Genomic DNA, 24539 nt, shown 5'->3' with positions numbered 1-24539 from the left:
TCAGGCCCTTGCCTCCACCTCTCCACTGGGTTTTTCTGTTGTTGCTGTTAAGGCCATCATGTTCTTGTGCTACAGCCAGTGAGCAGTTCTCAGTCCTCTTGTTCTTTCCTGGCAGTAGCATCGGACATGGCCAGTCACCCTCTCCTCTGTGATACACTTGCTTCACGTGGCTCAAGAATGTCACACCTGGCCTGCTTTTTCTCCCACCCCAATGGCTTTTCATCTTTTTTGGACTCCTTTGCCAGTTCCTCGTTTCCCAGACCTCTTGATGTTGGAATTCTCTGGAGCTCAGTCTTCAGATCTCCCCTCTGCAGCCCTAACGATCTTGTCCAGCCTCAGGACTTTCCATGCTATCCATGCGTTGGTAACTCCCCAGATTTAGTATCTGTACCTGAATCTCTTCCCTGAACTCTAGGTTTTCATATCCAGCTGCTGACTCAGTTGCTTCTGGGATGTGTGATAGGCATTTTGAATAGTGCAGAGGTTGGAGAGACTGAATGGTTTTTGTAAAATTTCCAAGAATTCTTGGGGGAAAGATATACTCTCTTTATGGACTCAATATTTTATATGGGTATATTAATTCAATCTTATCATATAAATACTACCATGTAAATCTTTTTAAAAAAGTAATACATGCTCATTGTAAGTCTTGTTCTAAAGCTCTTTGGTTAACTTGGAAAATATCTTTATGTGTGTATCTCCTTGAGCCTTTGGGCTCATGTGACTGTAATTAAGTTGAATTACAGACTTCTGTTGTCTTTGCTTTATTTCCTGATTTCTGAACAGGGGAACATCTATTCAGGTCTGATGTTACCATAAACCCCCCAGGTTTGATGTTTCTGGGGGCTCTTAGTTCCCTGCCACCCCCCACTGTCAGTGTGTTGCTGTTCGTCTCCCACTTTTGGAGCAAATTCTGGAGAGAAGGGGAGTGTACTCTCTCAGAGGTCTCCACCCTGATTCTGGGGTTCTGAAGGCATTTATTCAGTGAAAAGTTGAAATGAGATAGGCTCTTCTTTTGTCTATTTCCCTGATTCCTGGCCAAGCCGACTGTTGGGGATTATAAGCAATTTGTTCCTTGTTTATTAGGTATGAATTCCGTGAGGGTAGGAGCCTCATGTTAGCTCCTACAGTGCTTTATGTGTGGTGGGCATTCACCAAATTTGTACTGGATTAAATGAAATTGAATTGTTGCCTGGCAGTGACGGGACTGGGATTAGATTCAATCAGGCGATGGTTAGTGAACCGTCCTTTTCTTCCGCACACACGGCAGCACTGTGAGCTCCAGTATTTGTATTCTGCTGAAAGAAAATAAACTTAACGCATTTTGGAGCATGTGGGTATTGCAGATGGGTTTCTGACGGGGTTTGTACAGAATTCCTATTGCAGACCTTCCTATATAGCAGTTTCACCACTGATTGCATAGGTTCCCTGTAAAGTTTTTTGTCTTCTTTCCTGGTATCAGTCTTTGCTATCTTTTATTCCTCGTGTTGGAAAAGCAGTCAGGTAACATTGTGACAATAGGCAATACTTCCATCAACTGCAGAATGGAGCCTGGGCTTGCGTTTGATCTGTGGACATGTAAATCAAGAGCTTTCACTTAATTGTTACATGAATTCATCAGGTTTGATTGCACGTAACAGAAAATCTCAAAATAAGATGACTTAAACAGTGTAGGAGTTTAATTTCTTCTCTTTGTTAGGAAGTCTACAGGGGATCCGGTCATCGTTGGTATGCTGCTTGGGGTCAGACACTGCCCACTCTTGTGCGCGGTTTACCTTCCTGGTCACCTTAGGTCCAAGATGCCGGCCCCCATTTATTACGTAGCATTGTCTGTTGTGGTAGGAATGCTTTTCAGAGGAAGTGCACACTACTTTTGGTCATATATCATTGGCCTGAGTGGAGTTGTATGGTTATACCTAGCTGCAAGGAAGCTGGGAAGTGCTGAGGCAGGGAAATGTCTGGAAACAGAAGAGAGCAATCCGTGTGCTTTTCTAATACTTGGGGAATCTCTTAGGAAGAATGAAGGGGAGAAGAGCTGGGTGGGTTGATTTCCAACTAGCCGTTACTGCTTTGATTCTCAATGGTTGGGAGGATGTGTGGTTCATTTTCCTTCCCTCGGTTCACTGAAAGGTTACTTTGACTATCTTAGTTGAGAGGTCATTTAGGAACACATGTGCCAAGAACACAAAGTGGAAAGATAATCCAGAGAATGGGAGAAAATACTTGCAAATGATATATCCGATAAGGGACTTGTATCCAGAATATATAAAGAGCTCAGAACTCAATAATAAAAAGACAAATAATCCAATTAAAAATGGGCAAAAGTTCTGAATTAGACATTTCCTCAAGAAACTATACAGGTGTGTATAAGCACATCAAAGGATACCTGACATCATTAGCTATTAGGGAAATACACATCTAAACCACAATGAGGTATTACCCACTAGGATGACTGTAATTGAAAAGCCAGGTAATAACAAGTCTTGGTGAGAATGTGGACAAATTGGAACTCTTACATACTGATGGTGGGAATTTGAAATGGTGTAGCTGTTTTGAAACACACTTGTCAGTTCTTCCAAAAGTTAAAGTTACATGACCTAGAAAATTCTGCTCCTGGTGATGTGAACAAGAGAAATGAAAACCCATGTCTGCCTAAAGACTTGCCCAGGACTGTTCATAGAAGTATTATACATAAGAGCCCAAAAGTAGAAACAACACAAATATCCATCAGCTGATGAATAGATAGATAAATGTGCATGGCCATATGATGAAGTATGATTGGACAGTAAACATAAATGAAGAGCTAATACATGCTGTGTTTCGTTTTGAGGCAAATTACTCTCAGAGCCTGAGATTGTCTTTGCCAGTATTTTATTTAACACAGGTTCACTGTGGGAATTATAATAATTTCACCAGCCAGTAGCATATAGGATGAATAATGTCTCAATGTATACTGTCTCTAATAGCATATGTAACGTCTCTTAATAAGCTAATAAAGAAATAACATACTCTAAACCAATGCTAGATTAATTACACTGTTGTTCCAGGCAAGGGAAGATGAAGGGGATACATTTAGTTGAGGTGTACCTTTCTACCAGTTGGCTCTTGGGAGGAGACAGCATGACCCATTGAGAGCAAAAGTGGAAAGTCCCCGGTTGCTAGGGAACGAAGGGGCCAGTGTGGATGGGCAAGATCTTCTTTGTGGGGCTGCTGCATGGCTTTTGCTGCTGCTGGTAAGAGTCACCTTCACCACAGCAGGAGCTAACGCCCCACGTCTTCAGAGAGCTATTTAGATCAACAGAGGGTAGCCTTGCCCAGACCGAACACACTCGAGTAGACCTTACAAACTGTGTATTCAGAGTCCAAATCCCCCCTCTCCACCGTTGCTTCTTCACGTGTTCTTATTGATAAGGCTTCAGCAGCGCCCTTCACTAGCTGAGTTACGGAGTGCTGTCGGCAACCTCAGATGTGGCTGATGACCTCCTGACTCACAATTTCACTTTTATACAAAAACAGTAACTTTGCTCTTGAAAACAACTTCACTCTTTTTATGTTTATAAAATGATTTTTTCTTACAAAAACTGAAATTTATCAAAATCTTTTCAAAGACGTTTTACAGCAAGATGTAGTTATTTCATGTTGAACATGGATGCATTTGGAAACATAGGATATGACTGTCAGTGGCTAAGGCCCGGAGACGTCCAGTCTGGTAAAAAGTGAATAAAGCAAAAAACAAAACAAAGCAGGGAATGATAAGGAGAGCTTGGTGGCATTCAGAGAAGATTCCAAGGCAGCTGGGTGCAGAATCCTTCTGGTACCCCAAAACTGCGTTCACCTGTCGGAGGTTGTCAAGCCAATAGTCAGGAGAAGGAAGGACTTATTACCAGCAGCAAGTAAGGAGAACAGCAGGGATCTCTCCCAAAGCAGTGTCTCTCCCAACTTCACTTTTAAAAACAACTTTATTTTTGTCATAAACAAGAAGATTTGAAATTACATCAAACCACTACAACATGCTACAAGGTGGATGAACCTTGAAAGCAGTTTGCTGAGTGAAACCAGCCAGTCACAAAAGACTTACATATTGTATGACTCTATTTATATGTAACATCCAGAATGTTCTACACAGGCAAATCTGTGTAGACAGAAAGTAGATTAGTGGTTCCCCAGGGCTGAGTGTTTGGAGGAAAATAAAGAATAAGGGCTAATGGGTATGGGTTTTTTTTTTTTTTTTAGGGTGTGATGAAAATGTTCTAAAATTGATTTTGGAGATGGTTGTACAGCTCTGTGACTATGTTAAAAGCCGTTGAACTGTACACTCTAGATAAATTTTATGGTGAATTATATCTCAATAAAGCCTACAAAAAAGGAACACTGCTGCAGGTAAAGGAATACTTACCATAACTAAAATCAGGCTTTTAAATGACTATAAACATTCACTACTTCACGCCAGTCACACTTCAAATACCATGAGCTGTGAAATGGTCACGTCACTGGTTTTAGGTTGGAGAAGAGCATTTTGTGTAGTTACTTTCCCCATGGCAAGCTGTAGTTTGTCAGGAGGTGCAGCGTTCCTCCCTGAAGGGTGAAATATCCCCGGATCCAACAATTTTGTTACATAACTTGCTTTTCCGTTTCACTGGCAAGCCTGCCGCATGCTGCATTGTGCTGTGACCCTCACACACTTGCTTGGTAAATAATTACCATTCTGTGAAGTCCTCCCACACATCACAGCCAGGCGCCACTTAAAGAAAATGCTTCCCATGTTGCTTTCATTAATTTGACATTTCAAATATTATATTTGGTTTGATGTTGCCTAGGTCCTAGTATATTGCACTTGGAAGGATGTTGGCAAGATACTTCTTATTTTTATAATTCACCCATTTGTATTTTCATGATGATGATGGGAAGATGAAATCCCCCATGTATCTGAAGCAGTATGCATTTTAGCCTGCATTTATACCAGAGACTTTATTTAGCAACTGTGTGCCTGGTAATGTATTCTTTATCACTTTAAAAGAGTGAATTAAGAGCATACTGCTTCCAGAAGCCCATGCAGTTGGACTGAATAATAATGAGAATGTTTCTGTAGCACATTAGCTGGAGTAATATTTGTAAGTATTTTATAGTGCATGCCATTCAGGCAACTAAACAGCCATTGACTGTGTTTGACGCTGAGGATGGGAGAGTAAACCAGAGACTAAAAGGAAGGCCTGACCTTAAGGGAACTCACAGACTGGGAGTGTTTGCAAACAAAAAGCAGTTTAGAGGTCTGTCTAAGGTGCTTAGGGAGCTGAGAAGCAACAGGGAATAGGGCTGGCTGGAGAAGGTTATACTAGAAAAATTGATTGTTAAATTTAATCTTGAAGATTTGGTCACAGTTTGGAAACTCGGAGGAAAAAAGGCCCAAAGCACAAGGAATCATAGAAATCTTGGGAAAACGTGTTAAGGTAATCCTTGAAGTCTGAGGTTCTCAACAGTGAGTGATTTTGTGTCTGGGGACATTTTGATTGTCACAGTTGGGATGGGGAGGGCAGCAGGGGTGCAGGCTGTTGTTACTACTGTCTAGTGGATGGAGGCCAGCAGTGCTGCTAAATGTCCAGCCCAGGACAGCCCTCCCCAGGAAAGCACCGTCTGCTCCAACCTGTCAGTAGGGTTGCTCTTGAGAAGCCCTGTTTTAAAGCATTTGAAAAGACAACTCCAAGAGTTTGTGGAATTGAATGGAATTGTACTGTTTTCTTTTACGTGTTTACAGGAATATTTATGGGTGTATATTTCAGTTAAAAAAGTGTAATAGGATAATTTGTTGTAGTGCAGGGGATGAATAAAGCCACAATGCAAAGGGCTCTCTCTGTCTGGCGTTATCCTTTCGGGCGTGGTGCATTATTCAGGAGTTCTGCTAAGATTCCAGGGTAGAGAGAAGAGGAAAGGAAGTCATTTAAAAAGAATTTAGGTGGAATTGGTAGAAAACGGAGTGGGCAGAATTAGAAATAGCATTTCTTGTATGTAACCTTCTGTGTTTTTCATAGAACGTAAGATTTTTACCCTAAGAATGGTATTGTTGATCGTGGCATACTGAAAGCCACATTTTATATTGGTTCCAGTATTTAAATGGAAATCTGAATTGACATTCATATGAATTTATTCATGAAAATGCATGCTGAAGGACATTGGAGTGTGGATCATCAAAAAGTTTTTAGCTTTTGTAAATAAAGTCATAGGGCTTCCCTGGTGGCGCAGTGGTTGGGAGTCCGCCTGCCGATGCAGGGGACACGGGTTCGTGCCCCGGTCCGGGAGGATCCCACATGCCGCGGAGCGGCTGGGCCCGTGAGCCATGGCCGCTGAGCCTGCGTGTCCGGAGCCTGTGCTCCGCAATGGGAGAGGCCGCAACAGTGAGAGGCCCGCATACTGCAAAAAAACAAAAACAAACAAAAAAGTCATAATGAACAATTGTATACAAGGGTTTGTGTGGACACACGTTTTCATTTCTCTTGGATAAATACCTCTGAGTGGTATTGCTGGGTGTGTGTGTGTGTGTGTGTGTGTGTGTGTGTGTGTGTGTGTGTGTGTGTGTGTGTGTGTGTGTGTGTGTGTGTGTGTGTGTGTGTGTGTGTGTGTGTGTGTGTGTGTGTGTGTGTGTGTGTGTGTCCTTTAAGAAAATTGACAATTGTCCAAAGTAGTTCAGTGATGTATGAGAGTTCCAGCTGCTCCACCCTGTAACTAACCTTCGATGATGTTAGTGTTTTTCATTTAAGCTAATCATGACTAGTGAAGTTGGTTGAGTGCCGTTCCATATGCTTTCTGGCCAGTTATATTTCTAACATTGTGAACTGTCTATTAAAGTCTTTTGCTCATTTAAAATATGTTGTTGGTCTTTTTGTTATTGAATTGTAGGAATTAAGTTTTCTGGATACTAATCCTTCATCAGCTGTATTAATTATTAATATGTTAATTGTGAGTATTTTCTCTGATCTGTGGTTTGCCTATTCATTTTCTTAACAGTGCTTTGATGAGAAGAACTTTCTAATTTTGATTAAGTTGAATTTATTAGTTTAAAAAAGTTTTATTGGTAGAGCTCTTTGTTCTGAGAAATCTTTACCTATCCCAAGGTTGCAAAAAACATTTCCCATGTTTCCTCCCTCCCTCCCTCCCGGAGGGCTCCTTGGTTGTGGCATGCATGTGGGATCTAGTTCCCTGGCCAAGGATCGAACCCAGGGCCCCCGGCATTGGGAGCACAGTCTTAACCACTGTGCCACCAAGGAAGTCCCCGCATGTTTTCTCTTTAAAAGCTTTATAATGGGTCTATGACTTGTGAAGATTTTTGGGTAGTGTGTGGTGTGATTTGTCGAGATTGTGTGTTATTTATCTTTTCCTATACAGATAACCAGTATTTCTAGCACCATTTGTTGAAAAGGTCTTTCCTGTCATTGGATTGTTTTGGCACCTTTGTCATAAAACACTTGTCTGTGTATTTGCAGGTCTAATTCTAGCTTATTCTGTTCCATTGGTTTATTTGTCCTTTTGCCAGTTCCACACTGTCATTAATACTGTAGCTTTATAGTAGATCTTGAAGCCAGGTGGTATGATACCTCTGGTTTTTTTCAAAATTGTTTTGGCCATTCTAGATCCTTTGCATTTCCATATAAATTTTACAGTCAGTTTATTTGTATTACTTTAAGTATTCTGGATACTAATCCTTCATCAGGATCCTTCATCAAAAAACCTGCAGGCCAGTATTTTCAATATGGAGTTTTAATAATTCATGAGTTTGAGCTTCTATGTATTTAGTCTTGAATTTCAACATTGTTTTATAGTTTTCAATGTAGGGTCATGGATAACTTTTGTTAAATTTCCCTAAGTATTTTATGTTTCTGGGTGCTATTTTAAAATGTATGATGTTTTTCATTTCATTTTCCAGTATACTGTTAGTATATAAAAATGCAGTTCCTTTTTGTCCTACTCTGTTGCTGAGTTGATTTATTGCTTGTAGTTTAAGACTTTTTTTTTATTGTACACAGTGGTATGCTGTGTGAATAAAGACAGCTTGCTTGCTTTCTTTCCAAGCTGAATGCCTTTTATTTCTTTTACTTGTCTTTTTGTACTGCCAAGACCTCGAATAATAATATGTTGAATGGAAGTGGTGATACTGGGCATCTTGCCTTATTCTCCATCTTAAGGGGAAAAACATTTATTATTCACTGTAAAGTATGATGTTAGCTGAAGATTGTAGGTGCCTTTTATATTGAGGAAGTTTTTGTCGCTTCCTAGTTTTAATCCTAAGTAGATGTTGACTTTTGAAAAAAAAAGACTTGTCAGCATCTATTGAAATGCTCATTAAATATTTTTCTCAAATCTGTTAATGGGTGAATTGCATTGAATTTTCTAAGTTAAACTAATCTTGCTTTTCTGAGATGAACTCTACTTGGTAGTGATGTATTAACTTCATTGGATATTGCTGTATTTTTTTGCTAATATTTGGTTGAGGGTATTTGTATTTGTGTTTGTGACAGATATTGTATGTTATGCTCTTTTTTTGTAATGTCTTTGTCTGATTTTGATATCAGGGTTATGGTGGCTTCAGAGAGTTGAGAAGTTTTCCATCTGGCTCTGTTATTTCCAAGTGTCTGTGTGGTTTCTTCCTTAAGTGTTTGGGAGAATTTACCTGTGAAGCCATCTTGGTCTAGTGGGGTTTTTTTGTGGGAAGTTTAAAAATTACAGATTCGATTTATTTAGTATGTAAAGTGATATCCAGATTTCCTAGTTTTGTGTGTTAGTTTTGATAAATTGGTTTTCAAGGAATTTGTTTATTTCCTCTAAGCTTTTGACTTTATTGGAATAAATTTCTTCATAATACCTCTTATTTTCAAAGAGGATCTGTAGTGGTACCTCTTTTTTAATGCTTGGTACTGAAGTTTTTCATTTTTTTCTCAATAAGTCTTGCCTAGAACTTTATCAGTTTTACTAATTTTTTCAGATGACCCATATTGTCCATATTATATTTCATTGTTTTTTGCTTTTATTTTTATTTCCTTTGGATTTTGGTTTTCTTTTAAACATTTCTTAAGATGGAAGCATTGATTTTCCATTTTATTTTGAATGTAGACATATAACTCTATAGACTTCCTTCTAAAACGGCTTAGCTTATATCCCACAAATTTTGATGTGTAGTGTTTTCATTGTAATTCAGCTCCAGAAAATTAAAAAAAAATTTATGTGATTAGGACATAGGTGTTGAATTTTTACTCAGGTGTTATCTAGAAAGAGGATTTATTTATTGATTTATTGATTGATTGATAGATTGGCTGCATTGGGTTTTCGTTGCTGCGCGTTCGTTTTTCTCTAGTTGCGACGAGCGGGGGCTACTCTTCGTTGCCGTTCAGGGACCTCTCATTGCGGTGGCTTCTCTTGTTGCGGACCGCAGGCTGTAGGCACGGGCTTCAGTAGGGAAGCCCAATTTGCAATCTTTAAAACATCTTTCTAGGGACTCACCTGGTGACACAGTGGTTAAGAGTCCTACTGCGAATGCAGAGGACACGGGTTCGAGCCCTGGTCCGGCAAGATCCCACATGCCAAGGAGCAACTAAGCCCGTGCGCCGCAACTACTGAGTCTGTGCTCTAGAGCCCGCGAGCCACAACTACTGAAGCTGCGCGCCTACAGCCTGCGGTCCACAACAAGAGAAGCCACCGCAATGAGAGGCCCGTGCACGGCAACGAAGAGTAGCCCCCACTCGCTGCAACTAGAGAAAAACCAACGCACAGTGACGAAAACCCAATGCAGCCAAAAATAAATAAAATAAAATAAATTTACATTTAAAAAATTCCACATGGATGGGGATTTTTCTATGTGCAATATTATTATTGTTTTTCTACTTTAATTGTCTTTTGGTTGGATAACATACTGTGTATTTTATCAATGAGTTGAAGTTTACTAGACTTGTTTCGTTGTACCAAATGTGGTCTATTTAGTAAATGACCCATGTGTACATGAGACCAATGATTTTTCTGCTGTTGTAGTGTTCTTGAAATGTCGGTTAGATCAAGCTGGTTTTTGTTGCTCAGATCTTCTGTATTGTTTTGATTTTTGGTATTGTTCTATCAGTGACTAAACTAGGGATGTTAAAATCTCTCACTTTGATGAAGATGTGCCTGTTTTCCTTTTATTTTGTAATTTTTGTTTCCTATATTGATTATTTGAGATCTTTTGTTTTTTTTGTGTCTGTACGTTTATGATTATGTCTTCTTGAAGTGACCCTTTTATCATTATGAAATGTCTCTCTGTTTCTGGTAATAATTTTTATCTTGAAATCTACCTTGTGATATTAATATAGCCACGTTAGCTTTCTTATGCTCAGTGTTTACTTGGCATATTTTTTTTTACTTTTTATTTTATACTGAAGTATTAGTTGATTAACAGTGCTGTGTTAGTTTCAGGTGTACATATTTTTTTCCCATCCGTTTTCTTTTAACTCTTTGTGTCTTTATGTTTCAACTTTGCTTTTCATAAACAGCATATAATTGAGTCCTGCTCTTAAAAATTCCAGTGTATTAGCCTTTGCATTTTAATCAGGGTTTTAGTTAATGTGTATATAGTATAGTTGTGGATATGTATGGGTTTAAGCCCACCATCTTGGTTTTGTTTTCTATTTGTTCTGTTTGCTCTTTGTTCCTCTGTTCCTCCTTTGTGGCCTTCTTTTGAATGAATTGAGTCTTTTTTATTCTATTTTATCTCCTCTATGATTTATCTCCTCTGTATGATTTTTAGTTATGCCTCTTTGTGCATTTTTTAGTAGTTGTCCTACAGAGTATAAGGTGCATTTTTAAATTACCATATTTTTACCTTTCCATAAACAATATAAACTTACAACAGTAGACTTCCAATTACCACCCTTTTGCCCTCTGTGCCCTTGTTTTATAGACTTTAATTCTACATATACTCTGAGTCCAACAATACGTTACTAGTTTTACTTTATGAAATTAATAATCAGTACTCTTTTAAAAAATTTAATGTTTTATTTACGTATATATGGGTGTGTGTGTGTGTGTGTGTGTGGTTTCATCTTTTATTTTTAAAATATTTATTTATTTTGGCTGTTCCTGGTCTTAGTTGCGGCATGCAGTATGTTTTTTCTTTAGTTGCAGCGTGTGGGCTCTTAGTTGCGGCCTGTGGACTCTTAGCTGTGGCATGCATGCGGGATCTAGTTCCCAGACCAGGGATCGAACCTGGGCTGCCTGCATTGAGAATGCAGAGTCTTACCCACTGGACCACCAGGGCAGTCCCTCATGTCTTAATATCAAATATTTATCCATTCTAATTTTCTTCATTCTTTTCTGCAGAAGTAAGTTTCTATCTTGTGCTATTTCCCTTAAGTTCCTTAGGCTAATTTAATTTGAGCATTTCTTGTAATGCAGATCTGCTAGGGAATTCTTTCATGTTTTGTCTACCTGAAAATGTCTTTCTTTTACCTTCATTTTTGATGGATGTAGGACTCTGGATTGATAGTTTTTTTCTTCCCCCAGCATTTCTAAGAAGTCATTTCTGTTTTCTTAAGGGTCCACTTTTTTTTTCTCATGACAGGTCATCTATCTTTCTTACTGTTCTCTTGTATGTCATCTCTTTCTTTTGCTGCTTTCAAGATTTTCTTTTCATGAGGTGCCTAAATGGGGTTTTCTTTGTTTTACCTTGCTTGGGGTTCATGGAAGTTCTTGGATGTGGGAGTTGATAATTCTCCTCAGTTTCAGAAAATTTTAGCCATTATCTCCTCATATGCTTCGTTTGCCCCCTTTTCTCTTTCTTCACGTTCTGGAACTCTAAATGCATTATGTTAGATCGTTTGATACTGGTTTCAGTTATACCTGCAGGATTTTAATTTACAGAGGTGGCTGAGTGATGTCATGTAGAGACTAATGCACTGGAAGAGAATTTTATTCCTTACACTTTCCAAGAGAAGAGGGCACACCATGCCACACAGGGCCATGTGGGGATACACCAGGTTTTGGTCAGGAGTCAGGAAGGAGTGAGGGGAAATCCTAGACTAGAGCTTTTACTGGGGTTTCTGTAAGGCAGAGAAGGGGAGAAAGCATAGGATTAGCTACTCTGAGTAATACTGGTGAGCTCAGGCTGTAGGCGTGGTTTTCAGTTGTCTGGTATCTGGCCTGGGGGTGATTTTAGGGCAGGGGAAGTATTGGCTGGACGTGTGAGTTAGATAAAGGGGGCAGTTGGGGATATAGACTTGGGTTTGGTTGCTTTGCATGGGGAAGTTGTGTTCCTGAACTCCTCATCACTTGTTTCACTTTTCATTTCTTGCATATCCATTTGTGTCTTTTTAATAGGTTCCATCTCTTTGCTGAAATTCCCATCAGTTTATGTGTGTCGGCCGCCTTTTGCCATGGATCCTTTAACGTATTTACTGTTGTTTTTAGGTTTCAGTTCCCCTCCCCCTGCCCCTCCCCCAGCCATACCTGGGCTATTTCTGGGTCTGGTTCTCTTGACTACTTCCTCTCTTGATGTTGGGTTACATTTCTTTGCTTCTTTGCATGCCTTTTAATTTTCTGGTGGAATACCAGGGATCGTAAGAGAGCAGTAGAGACTAAGGTAAGTAATATTCATATCTGGTAAAGGACATGCCCATTTTCCCATCAGGCTAGCTAATGCGTAGGGCTGTCAGGTCAGTTGGTGGTTGAGCTGAGATTGGGCATTGTTGTTACTTTAGTTAGATTCTGTTAGTCACGGGCTTCCTGTGATTTGAGGATGCTCTCTGAACCCTCTCCGGAAGCTCTCCCGCCCTGCCACTCAGTCTTAGCAGACACATCTCTTTCATCTCTGCTCTCAGACTGCCCCTGAGCACCTGGGGAAACACTGCGGGAAGGAGTGAGGGTGGGTTCACGTTCTCTTCGTGTCTGTGTCTTCTAAGGATTTAAGCCATCCCACCAGCTCATACTCTACCTTTAAAACTTTGTTAAAATCCTGCTTTCCTCATCTCTGATGGCTGCCTCTTTGTCCTGCTGCTTCACAAAGGATGAAAACAGCTGTATGTGCACACGTGCCTTCTCTCCAAGAAAGGACTTGTTACTTCCTGCATTTTAGTTAACTAGGGATTTTTGCATTTTCAGTTCTCATATGGTTCTTCACTTTACTTTACGTTACCTACTTGCTGTGCCGTGCGGCATGTGGGATCTTAGTTCCCCGACCAGGGATGCAACCCACGTCCCTGCATTGGAAGCATGGAGTCTTAACCACTGGACCACCAGGGAAGTCCCATCAGATGGTTATTTAAAATAAAGCAAAACAAAACTGCGATTTTATAGGTTCTCCATCTTGTTCACGTTCTTAAGGTGAGAATGATGTTGTCTTAACAACTTCTACGCAGCTGTTCTCTAACGATGAATGGGTTGAATTCACTTTTACTGGAGAAAACAATCCTCCTTGTGACTCTATCATTGCTTACTTGCTCTATTTGAAGCAGTTTCTTAGTGGACAGAAGAAAGAAGTTGTTATGAAGTCTTCTCCCTTAGTAAGATCAGGTAACATGCTTTAATTATCTCAACAAAAAATGTATGTATTTAAAAAATTTTCCAGCAGCCCTTATGAGAAGCTAATTATGACTGCAACATTTCTAAAACTTTTAAAAGTGTTTTGCTTGGCTTTGGCGCTTTCCCCTTAGAGTATAATTTAGTGCAGGACTTGTAATGTGCTGGGTTATTTTTTTTTCCCCTCTTCCTTTTCAACATTCCTCTTAGAAAAGCATTAGAATATTCCCGATTTGTTACCATCATAAATTTTGGTAGCTGCTTCTTAGTTTTTTCTCTTAATTTCTCCATTTAAAATAATATCAATTGACATCTCATAAATGTCTTGTGAATGTTTCTCTCTGCTCTTGTTGTATATTTTCTTAATATACGGGCTCATTGATCTGCCATGTAGAATCTGAGGAAAATGCATGTCTTCCACATGCTTCGAGAGCACTATAAAAAATGCAGTTGAAAGAGAATTAATAGATATGGGATCAAACATAGAATACAGATAGATACTAGTTTCCTAAAACTGTTTCTCACGCATCTGCCTTGGGTAGTGTCTGATGCGTAATAGTCCATACTGTTTTGTTTTGTTTTGTTTTTTTGCGGTACGCGAGCCTCTCACTGTTGTGGCCTTTACTGTTGCGGAGCACAGGCTCCGGACGCGCAGGCTCAGCGACCATGGCTCACGGGCCCAGCTGCTCCGCGGCATGTGGGATCCTCCCGGACTGGGGCACGAACCCGTGTCCCCTGCATCGGCAGGCGGACTCTTAACCACTGCGCCTCTGGGGAAGCCCATCCATACTGTTTTGAATGAGTGAATGAAACGAGATTGAGGTGCTGATTTAAGAATAAGAACCTGTTTAACCTGTTACTTCAGATTTCAGTTCTCAACCTTGTGCTCTACAGATAATAATTTTGGTTTTAAGTAAGGACAGACTATCCCGGCCAGGTGCTCTCTTTTGTTGGTCCACTTTTCCTTCGTGAAGTTTATCCCGTTGCCTTTGTATGCCAGGAATCCTCTTTGCCTTGCTATGCACGCAGGATTATCCAGAGCTTAGCACAGTGTGTGATACACAGCCTGTACCCGATGTACCGGGTATGTACCGAGATGATTATTTGATGAAGGAAGAAGAGGAGGCGCCGTCCTCAGCTGGACCCGTGTAATGCATTGCAGCAGTATCTGCTCCAAGAACCCCAAATTAGAACGTTCTCAATCCTGGTTCTAGCTTCTGGGGAGTTGCTAATGTTTTTCCCTTAGCTACTCCGTGAAACGAAAGAGATAATTGCTGTTTCTTTCTTTATGTAAATGTGAATTATCCAGCACATGGTTGTAAAATTTTCTGTTCTTCACTAGCCTCGTGGTCACCATGTTGTTCTACACTTCCATTAAATCTTATTAATAAAACATGTCTTTGTTTCAAAAACTAGAGAATTTTTATGGTTTAAGGATGAGATGCTATTAATACTGTAGTTTAAAATGTGTCCTTAAGTCTCAGTTTGGCTTACTGATTTCCTAGCAGTTGATTATTTAAAAAGGGGAAGAAACTTGAGCAATTTAAAATGGTTGAAACGTGTTTTAGTGCGCGATGTTTTATTTAGAGGTAGGGGCTTATGGAGGATGGCTGTGGGCAGCGTGTGTGTTAGGATGGGGCCCAGCTTTCTGTAATACTGGTGACTAATCCCTTTAAGTAACATGTGGCAAGTGTGAGGTGTTCCGAGGGATCACTACAGTGTGATGAATTAATTCTCCAAACTGGAATTGTTGTGAGTAACCGTGTTATTATTTGTCAAAATGGGAACAGAAATAGAATTCTTTCCTTGTAGGTGATAAATTTCTACTGAATCTCTTACCTTGCAGCAGGTTGGTTGGTTTGTTCTCCGCCGTATCCCTCAAAGGGCTGGGGGCTCAAGTCTGAGGCATCACGCCTCGGAGGCAAGGAGTAGAATAATGCTTTAGTTTTTATGCCACATTCGATTTCTGTCCAGTTGTAATATGGCTGTTTCATCTGAAGCCTGACAATTGCTTTTGTCCTTACTTTACTATCTGTAATTCTAGTTCATGAGTCTTCATCATTCAACACTTTTGTCTTGTCTTCCAAGTTATCAGAACCGGTCATTATTTCTCTTATCTGCTGCTCTATTTACAACTTAGTTAAGAGTATCCAATCAGGGACTTCCCTGGTGGTCCAGTGGTAAAGAATCCGCCTTCCAATGCAGGGGATGTGGGTTCGATCCCTGGTTGGGGAACTAAGATCTTATATACTGTGGGGCAGCTAAGCCAGCACGCCACAACTATTGAGCTCACGTGCCTCAACTAGGGAGAGAAAACCCACACGCCACAACTAGAGAGAGAAAACCCGCACACCACAACTAGAGAGAAACCCGTGTGCCTCAATGAAGATTCTGCGTGCCACAACTAAGACCTGACACAGCCAAAAAAAAAAAAAAAAGGAAAATAAATAAATGAATATTGAAAAGAAAAGAATATCCAACCGTATACTGGTAGTAACTATTATCTCCCCTCGAGTATGAATGGAGAACCTTAGGGGGAAAACAAAAAGAAACTAGAAAGCACAAAATTTCATCAGGTTCGGTGTCTGATTTTGAGTATTATAAGTATAGGAAGTCCTTATTTGCTACAGTTGTTTTTGGCTCTCAGCGAATCCCTTAACTAGTTATTGATGTTATATTGTAAATGATCTTTTATTCTTTATTCTTGGAGTGACAGCTTTCTTACTCATTATTTTGTTGCCCATAGTACGTAGTAGCACCTCATGACTATTTCCCAGGTCCATTCATTTGTTTTTCCTTCATCTTGGTCACTCTGTCTTATCTTCTGAGTCTTCTAACAAATCTTTGCACGCACCCCTGTTCAGTCTGTTTTCCGCCCAGCAGCAGCCAGTGTTCACGTACACCTTTAATCTGATCATGTTAACCCCCTACTAAAAACTTTCAGTGACATTTAGGATAAGTGAGCCCTTAGCATGGCCAAGGAGGCCCTTTGTGGTGGGACCCCGGGCTGCATCTCCAGCTTTCCATCGTGTTGCTGGTCCAGCTGGTTTGTAGGACCCGTGATGAGGCTGATCCCAGCTCCGTGAAAGTGCGCTCTTTCCTCCTAGGTGCCTCTTTGGTCTAGGGGACGACTCTGGCCCTATTGCTCCTGCATGGCTCATTTATCCTTAAAGCCTCAGATTAAATGTCGCTTCCCCAGGGATGCCTAACTTCCAGGGTTAGGCCAGGCTTTCCTTTTCTATCTCCATAGTACCTTGAAATCCTGACGTTGCCCAAAGAGACTGGCAGCGGAATTTGCTCACCGACAAGTCTCCTAGACCACAATGATTTAGCATATTTGGAAGTGAAAGTTTTTACATGTGGACACGCATCTCCCGATGTCCTGCTCATTTCCTCTTTTCCTTCTAGGTAGCTGGTTTTACACATTTAAACTTACCTGACTCCCTGGCAGCGCTCTGTGTACTTGTAACTAATTGGTTATTTGCATTTTGTTTACCTTTTGCTTTCTCTGCTAGATAGTCAGCCCTTTGTGGGCTGTATGCTGAGCCCAGTGCCTAGCAGGTAGTGAGATATTTAATAATTCCTGACCCTCTGGTTCAAGACCTAAAGCACAACAGATGATATTTCAATGGTTGTTGAACTGAATGTTTGTAAACCCCGTGTTTGTATTCCCATGACAGACTTCGCCATTTTTAACCTGGGGTCCCGTTTTCCTCTGCTGGTTTTGCCATTCCTGGATTAGAAAAGCTGTTAACTTTCTGTTATATATTTGCTGTAGCCTCTTACTGTCCATTTTATACTTTAGTTCACTTAGTTACGTATTAAGTGTTTGAATCCATTCCATATACTTTCGGGAGAGGTCTTTAGCTATTTTTTCTCCTTTACGAGAACGGAGCAGTCATGCAGACCTGAGACCCCTGTGTGTAAATATTGTTTTATCACTTAACCGATGTAAAGAAAAACATGCCTGCCATCTGAAGTTTTCCCTCACAATTTTAATTAACTCTCCTGAGCCCAGTGTGGGTTACTAAGAATAAGGGCCAAAATCTTCACGTCCCATTCGAGTTACTTCTTAAAACAGCCTGGTTTTCTGGGCATCTTGCCTCGATTCTTGCTCCAGAAGGATGCTGTGCATAGAAGAGCAAGAGGAGGTGGAATCTTGGTTGTGAGCTCCGTAGTGCCAAGGTGATGGCAAAGCCGGGCCAACGCTGAAATGTTTAGGGTAGACAGTAAAGAGCCGTTTTGCTGTTCAGGAGTGGGGTTGGGGGATTACAAGTGATTTTTTTTCCCCACAAAATTCATAGCCTGGAGAAAATGGTTGAAGACAAGAGACTGTCAGTTGCAGCTATAGTTACTTGGTAGTGAACTTGAAGCACATAACTTCTCCGGCTTTATAACCATCACATGGGGAGAAAGCCTAACGCCTGTGGGTGTGAACGTTGGGGGCATCACATGTTTGTATTTGGCATGATGCTTTTGGAGTGCTGCATGCTTTATAGTACTTTATAAAAATTGTAGCGATTATTGAATTGCACTTGATTCTTGCAGCTTGCTTTACTTGTAAGAGATTACCCAATACTTGAAAATGAGATGAAGTACTGTTACAGGAGTGTTAACTTTAAAAAGTATATTCAGGGGCTTCCCCGGTGGCACAGTGGTGAAGAGTCTGCCTGCCGATGCAGGGGACACAGGTTCGTGCCCCGGTCCGGGAGGATCCCGCATGCCGCGGAGCGGCTGGGCCCGTGGGCCATGGCCGCTGGGCCTTTGCGTCCGGAGCCTGTGCTCTGCAGCGGGAGACGCCACAGTGGTGGGAGGCCCGCATACCGCAAAAACAAAACAAAACAAAACAAAAACAAGTATATTCATTATCAAAGGAGAATGAATGTTTACTTTCCATTTCAACCATCTATTTTCATTTCCAGTTGTCTATGGTTTTCATTTCCAGTTGTCTATGGTTTTCATTTCCAGTTGTCTATGGTTTTCATTTCCAGTTGTCTATGGTTTTCATCCCTTGCCAGAAAGGTTCATTTTTAATACTTTTGATCAAATATACAAAATTTGTTTCATTGGAGAAACCACCACAGTTGAAGAGGAATTATTAATGGCTTTTCTACCTAGGACTCCTTCCCAATATGATGAGTTTTCTGGAAGACTCTCTAAATATCCAAATAAACTGAACTGAGAAAGATTGGCATTTGGCCCTGAGGACCAACCCAGAGCTCTAAGAAAATACAGAGGAAACACCCTAAACAGTTAACAGTGCTATCTTCTTGGAAGTGGAATTGGGATGGGGTGAAAGATGGTTTTCTGCTTTCACTCTGCCCATGCCTGGGTAAAGATAACATGTTATCTTTTATAAATAAAATTTAATCATTACTACCACCCCACACCTATTAGAATGGCTACTTTCAAAAAAAAAAAAAAAGAGAAAATTACAAGTGTTGGTGAAGAAAGATATGGAGAAATTGGAACCCTGTGCATTGTTAGTGGGAATGAGCAACATTAAAAAAAAAAAAATTACATTTGACCCCTCTTGTGAGACAAAACTGTTTCTCCCTACTCATGGGACACTTCTGTACTCAGAATGGTGTGGGTTTCTCTGCACTAAGCAATTCTCCAATTCTCTGTGGAGACCAAGTGTCCTATGATTGAACTCAGTTTTGACACTAAGTAGAGTTCATGAAGACCCAACGGATCAAGGGCTCAAGACTGCCCCCTACCGCTTCAGATGCCAGTTACAAGTCCAGGTTGTCAACTGTGCTTTTGGTTATAAATCAGGCATTCCCATGACCCTGTCCTTGAGTTTGATAATCTGCTAGAATGCCTCACAGAACTCTGGAAAACAGTTTACTTACTGTTGCTGATTTATTACAAAGGATATTTTAATGGGAACAGACGAAGAGATTCATGAAGAGATGTATAGGGCAAAGTATGGAGGAAGGGGCTTGGAGCTCCCATGTCTTCTCTAGGTGCTCTCCCTCCAGCATCTTCATGGGCTCACCAGCCTGCAAGCTCTCTGAACCCCAGGGATTTTTATGGAGGCTTCATTGTGCAGGAATGATTGATTAAATCATTGACCATTGGTGTTTGAAGTCAATTTCCAGCCCTACCCCACTCCTGGGAGGTGTATGGGTGGAGTGGAGCTGAAAGTTCTAATCCTCTAATCACATGGTTGGTTCCCTTGGCAACCGGCCCTCATCCTGAGACTTTCCAGGAGCCCCCCAGTCCCGTCAGCTCATTAATATACAAAATGACACATCATTGCAGAGATTCTAAGGGTTTTAGGAGCTGTGTGCCAGGAAATAGGGTCAGAGACCAGACATATATTTATTATGTCATGCTGGACAACTCCACTTGTGGGTATATACCCAAAAGAATTGGAAGCAGGGTCTCAAGGAGATATTTGTACACCTGTGTTGATAGCAGCCTTGTTTACGGTAGCCGTGTGGAAACAAGCCACATGTCCATTGGTGGATGAATGGATAAGCAAAATGTGGTCTGTACATACAATGGAATTCTGTTCAGCCTTAAAAAGGAAGGAAATTTTGACACACGCTATAGTATGGATGAAAATGGAGGATACTTTACTAAGTGAAATAAGCAAGTCACAAAAAAGGCAAATACTGTATGAGTCCACTTCTAAGAGTTACGTAATCAAATTCACAGAGACAGAAGGTAGAAGGGTGGTTGCCAGGGGCTGTGAGGAGGGGAAATGGGGACTTTTTCATGGGTACAGAGTTTTAGTTTTACAAGATGAAGAGTTCTGGAGACTGGACTCAACACTGCTCAACTGTGTAGTTAAAAATGGTGAAGATGGTATATTTTATGTTCTGTGTATTTTATCACAATTAAAATTTTAAAAGAAACAATTACCACAATGAAAACTTAGAAAGTAGAAAAGGAGGTTTGTTTTTCGCAGCCAAGGAGTAACCTGATCTGTTCCTGGTGTCTTGCAGGCCTGGAGTTTCTTTGACCATGCAGGCGTTTTCGGAAGAGGAGAGGAAGCAGTGGTTGGAAGCTCTGGGTGGAAAAGAAGCTGTAAGAATAACCAATGGTTGAGTTTTATTTCAAATCCTGTAGAGTTGGCTTGTGTTCGTGTTCATGTTGTTTTTGCTTTATAGTATTTGGAAAAAGTCCCCTGCTGAAACTGGTGTCTGAATTCCTCTCGGAAGCATTCGGTATTCTAGAAATTCGGCTTGAGGTAGCAGGGGCACACATGAGACTGATACATCGTTAGTTTTTATTTTTTGATTTTTCTTGACTTTGCCGCTAGGATTTGCTTTGCTTGAGGAGGTCATCTGAATCCTCAATTTCTTTTTTCCTACCTGTGACGGTACTTTGGGTGATGACCACAATAAATGCTTGCAGTTTGATCTCAGTGGAGATGGAACAGTAAACATGAGGCTGTGCAGGCAGTATTAGAAGGGACGGCTGTACTTGTTTTTCATCATTTGACAATTTCTGGTTCAGCCTAATGATTCGCAGTGTGCAATATCATGTAGCCGTAGTGAATGGGCCTCTGTATTCAGATTGGTTTGAGGAATAAATGAAAGGCAGTGCTAGAGATCCAGAGGCACAGGACTTCAGTCAGTCTGCCGCTTTATTCAAGCACTACCTTCCTCTCAGTGGACTGGTGGCATTTGGGAGCTGAGCATTGGATAGCTCATCTATTGAATGGGGGACTTAGTGAGGATAATTATAGAAAACACCAGAGAACCAATTTCAGTCAACGCTGCTTACAGTCTTACGCCTCTGAACACACCGCCAGTGCAGGCACCAGGTGGGCTTACCTGGAGAGCATTTGCCATTTCAGCAGGATTTAAAATAAAAAGAGGAAAGAGCATGATTTGCAAAGTGGAAGAGGGGTCATGTATAGTAAAAAGAGAGGTATCAGGATAGAGCTTTTGAAACGGGCAAAATATATTGTTATCTGATGGTAGTGGAGCACCCTGAGAGTGCAGGAAATAAGGCAAAGAGGCTGGGCAGCACCGCGTGTGGCAGTATTGATGTGGTGTTTGAGAAACGGAAGCCCAAATTACATCTTTTAAAAATAAATCCTGTATAGGAGAAGGTATCATTCTTGGAGGAAAAAGGCAGTGATTGGAATTGTGTATCATTTTCTTATACTTGATCTGCATTTAGCCTCCTTGGTTTTATTTCTATTTACTCTTAATTTGTCCTTGAAAATTTTAGCTGGGAGTCGGGAGTACTTCCAGCATTGACAGTTGCTGAGATCCAAAACAGGTTATCCGAATCGTCTCTAGTACAGGCAAGGCAGTGACTGGGACTTGTCCCCCCGGAGATTCAAGAAGTTCTTTGGAAAGTGAGTTTGCCTATTGGCATAGCAAAATGATCCCATGACTAAGTCATGAAGAAATAAGCCTATTCCCAAAGGCAGTGTAACCTTGAAGATGTATACGCTCTCCTTTAGAGTGAAAAAGCTAAGTAATTAATTCAAGATATACAGACAAAGGCAAGTATGTAGAAAGAAAATAAATATTCAGCTATGTGTTTACAAGGGGACACTTAAGGCACTGTGTATTTGTTCCAGGTGTTGTATGGGCCTTGCAAATAACGGGACAGCACTAGAATTCTCAGAGGCAGCCTGGGATCATCACCTTGATATTTCAGATGTGGTTATTAAAATTATGGGCAGCAGTCATGTGTTTCTTAAGTAAACAGCAGATTTTAGAAATAGTGATGAAAAAAATGAGCTTACTGATTAGAATGCAGCCGTTCATTTGAGCATTTCAAATTTACATGAACTTTCAGTCCTGGCCCCTTCATCTTAATTTTGCTACTTTGGCAATATCTCAGGGAGAGACAAAGGAGACCCAGAGTGCTCTTTTTTGTTACCTACCTTTGCATGATAGGTGATTAACCGATGTCAGTGTATTTTTTGTACAGTCCCTAGGTGTGCCTTCTAGAATCACTTTTATTGATTTGCTAAAAATATTGTTTCCCCCTTTTCTCTTTTATTAGCTGTTCCCTAGTTTTAATAGAGCCATCATCCCAAGACCAGAAGGAAGTAAGTGCTAATTTATAAAAATGACTGTTGTCTCCCTTTCTCATGAGTTATTTTGTTTTTATTACTGATGTCAAACTGTTGCTGGGTGCTTACTCTCTGTACCCTGTCTGTGTTAGTCCTCTATGTAGTAGATGTCTTATTCATTGAGGACCTCCTCAAATTTTCCTGGACAGCTGTAACCCTCCTTGATCTTTCCCATCTCTGAGCGTTTTTCTTTCCAGTCTTCCTATACAAAACCGAAAAAAACTTTCTCTGTAATTCACTTTGGTATTTGTTTTTATAGCCACAAATGAATACATAAGAGTTTCAGTTACGCATCTGTCAGCTTCCTAAGTTGTAAACTCCCGTGGATAGGAACTGTTTACCAGCTCCCCTGTTCTCAACCCTTCTCACCTCCACCCTTAATATCCTTTATCCTTAAAGTCTCTTGAGTATGGGCTGTACAAATAGTATAGCATTGCACCTTAGAAAATAAAATAAACAACAACCAAACACGTTCAGGTATTCTAAGACAATAATTTTCACTTGCACTGTATGCACTAGAGGAAAAGGAAGTACTCCCTAGCTCTGTACTCTTGATTTGTACTGAGATAAAGTGAAAATGTGATCAAATTTGTTGGATTCTTTATGAATCTACTTTTAATATCTTTGGAGGAATGAAGCTACATTTGTCAGATGTCCAAAGTTTGGAAACATTGTTAAATACCCATGATTTTGAAATGATCATGATGTGCATATCACTTAGCCTGCCACTGGACCTGGTGCCGTGGAAGGTTGTCAGTCACTGAAGTACCTCTTCTTCCCCTTTGTCCTTTCTTTTGCTTTTCTTTCTCTTCCCTCTTTCTCTTTTCCCCTCTTTCCTTTTCTTTTTCCTTTCTTTTCTTGTTTTTATAGAAAAATGAAAACATGCCTTGTTTTGGAGAAGTAGTTTTGCTAAGCAGAAAGAAACACTTGCATTTTATATAAATGTTGTGAATAGTGGATCCGGAAAAAAGTAAAGCACTGCCCAATTTTCCTCCTTAAAATGCTGTCCGAGCTCAGTTTTAAATCTGCAAAGTTTATTTTCATGACTTGTTCATGCTATCCCCTCTGAGAACAGTTATTTAGTATTCCTGCTCCTGAGTTCTAAATACAGAATAAAGCATTCACTTTCCCTGATTGCATTTTTGAAACAAGAATTGCCTTTTATTAGGGTATTCAAATAGGTCAGCCTAATCATGGTTAAGTATCCATATTAGAAAACAATATAAAATTATATTTTCAAAATCTATTTTTGCTACACGAATCATCTATTTTAAATTCATTATGAAAATAAAATATTAAATGCTTAGGGCATGGTATAAAATATGAAAAAAATTTTCAAGCTCATGGCTCAAATACCATTTTTTAAAAATATTAAAAAAATTTTTCCCCAGGTTAAAAAAAAAAAAATTTGTGTTTTCCAGCTTGTCAAGAAATTTAAGAACTTTCATTCATATATATAATTAAAAAAGAAACCTGAGCTGTTGCTGGAATTTGGGCAAAATGCTATTTCTAGATAGCTTCCCCTAAAGATTTGTGTCACTTTCTTTTCCACTATTTAAAATACTATTTATTAACTGAAAACCTAGTTTAAATTACAAGTTTATTTATATATGTTGGTAATAAATGTCTTGAAATTCCAGTAAATGCTCCTCTTAGTATATGAAATTCTCATTTACATTATTTAAACAGGGAATGCGTGGCCTTTAGCTTTCATTTTTTAAAGAGTGAAATAAAAATTATATTGGATTTAAATAATTTTCTCCTATTTTTGTAAGGAAGAGATTGTGAGTAACTAATTGTGCCTTTAATATTTTATGACTGTTTCTTTTAGGTGCACAGTTGGATAAGATGGGATTCACAATTCTTAGAAAATGCATCAGTGCAGTTGAAACACGAGGTAACATGATTGAATCATTTTACTCATGAGAGGCTATAGGTATGTAAAATCTAAGGGTCATTTCAA

At 40.0% G+C, this 24539-nt stretch overlaps 1 protein-coding gene across 3 annotated transcripts in view; it reads left to right on the top strand.

Annotated features, from left to right (window-relative positions):
- The window catches only part of ARHGAP10 (Rho GTPase activating protein 10), a 327186-nt gene that overhangs the window by 144446 nt on the left and 158201 nt on the right, over positions 1–24539 (top strand). For all 3 annotated transcript variants that reach the window (XM_060298805.2, XM_070045536.1, XM_030878175.3), the window contains 3 exons: positions 20481–20562; positions 22507–22552; positions 24408–24473. In XM_060298805.2, the coding sequence (XP_060154788.1) occupies positions 20481–20562; positions 22507–22552; positions 24408–24473 (194 nt within the window). The remainder of the gene's footprint in view (positions 1–20480; positions 20563–22506; positions 22553–24407; positions 24474–24539) is intronic.

The sequence above is a fragment of the Globicephala melas genome, chromosome 5 (assembly GCF_963455315.2).
Source record: "Globicephala melas chromosome 5, mGloMel1.2, whole genome shotgun sequence".
Classification (NCBI taxonomy): domain Eukaryota; kingdom Metazoa; phylum Chordata; class Mammalia; order Artiodactyla; family Delphinidae; genus Globicephala; species Globicephala melas.
Note: the sequence above shows the minus strand (reverse complement) of the source record. Positions and strands in the feature narration are given on the sequence as shown.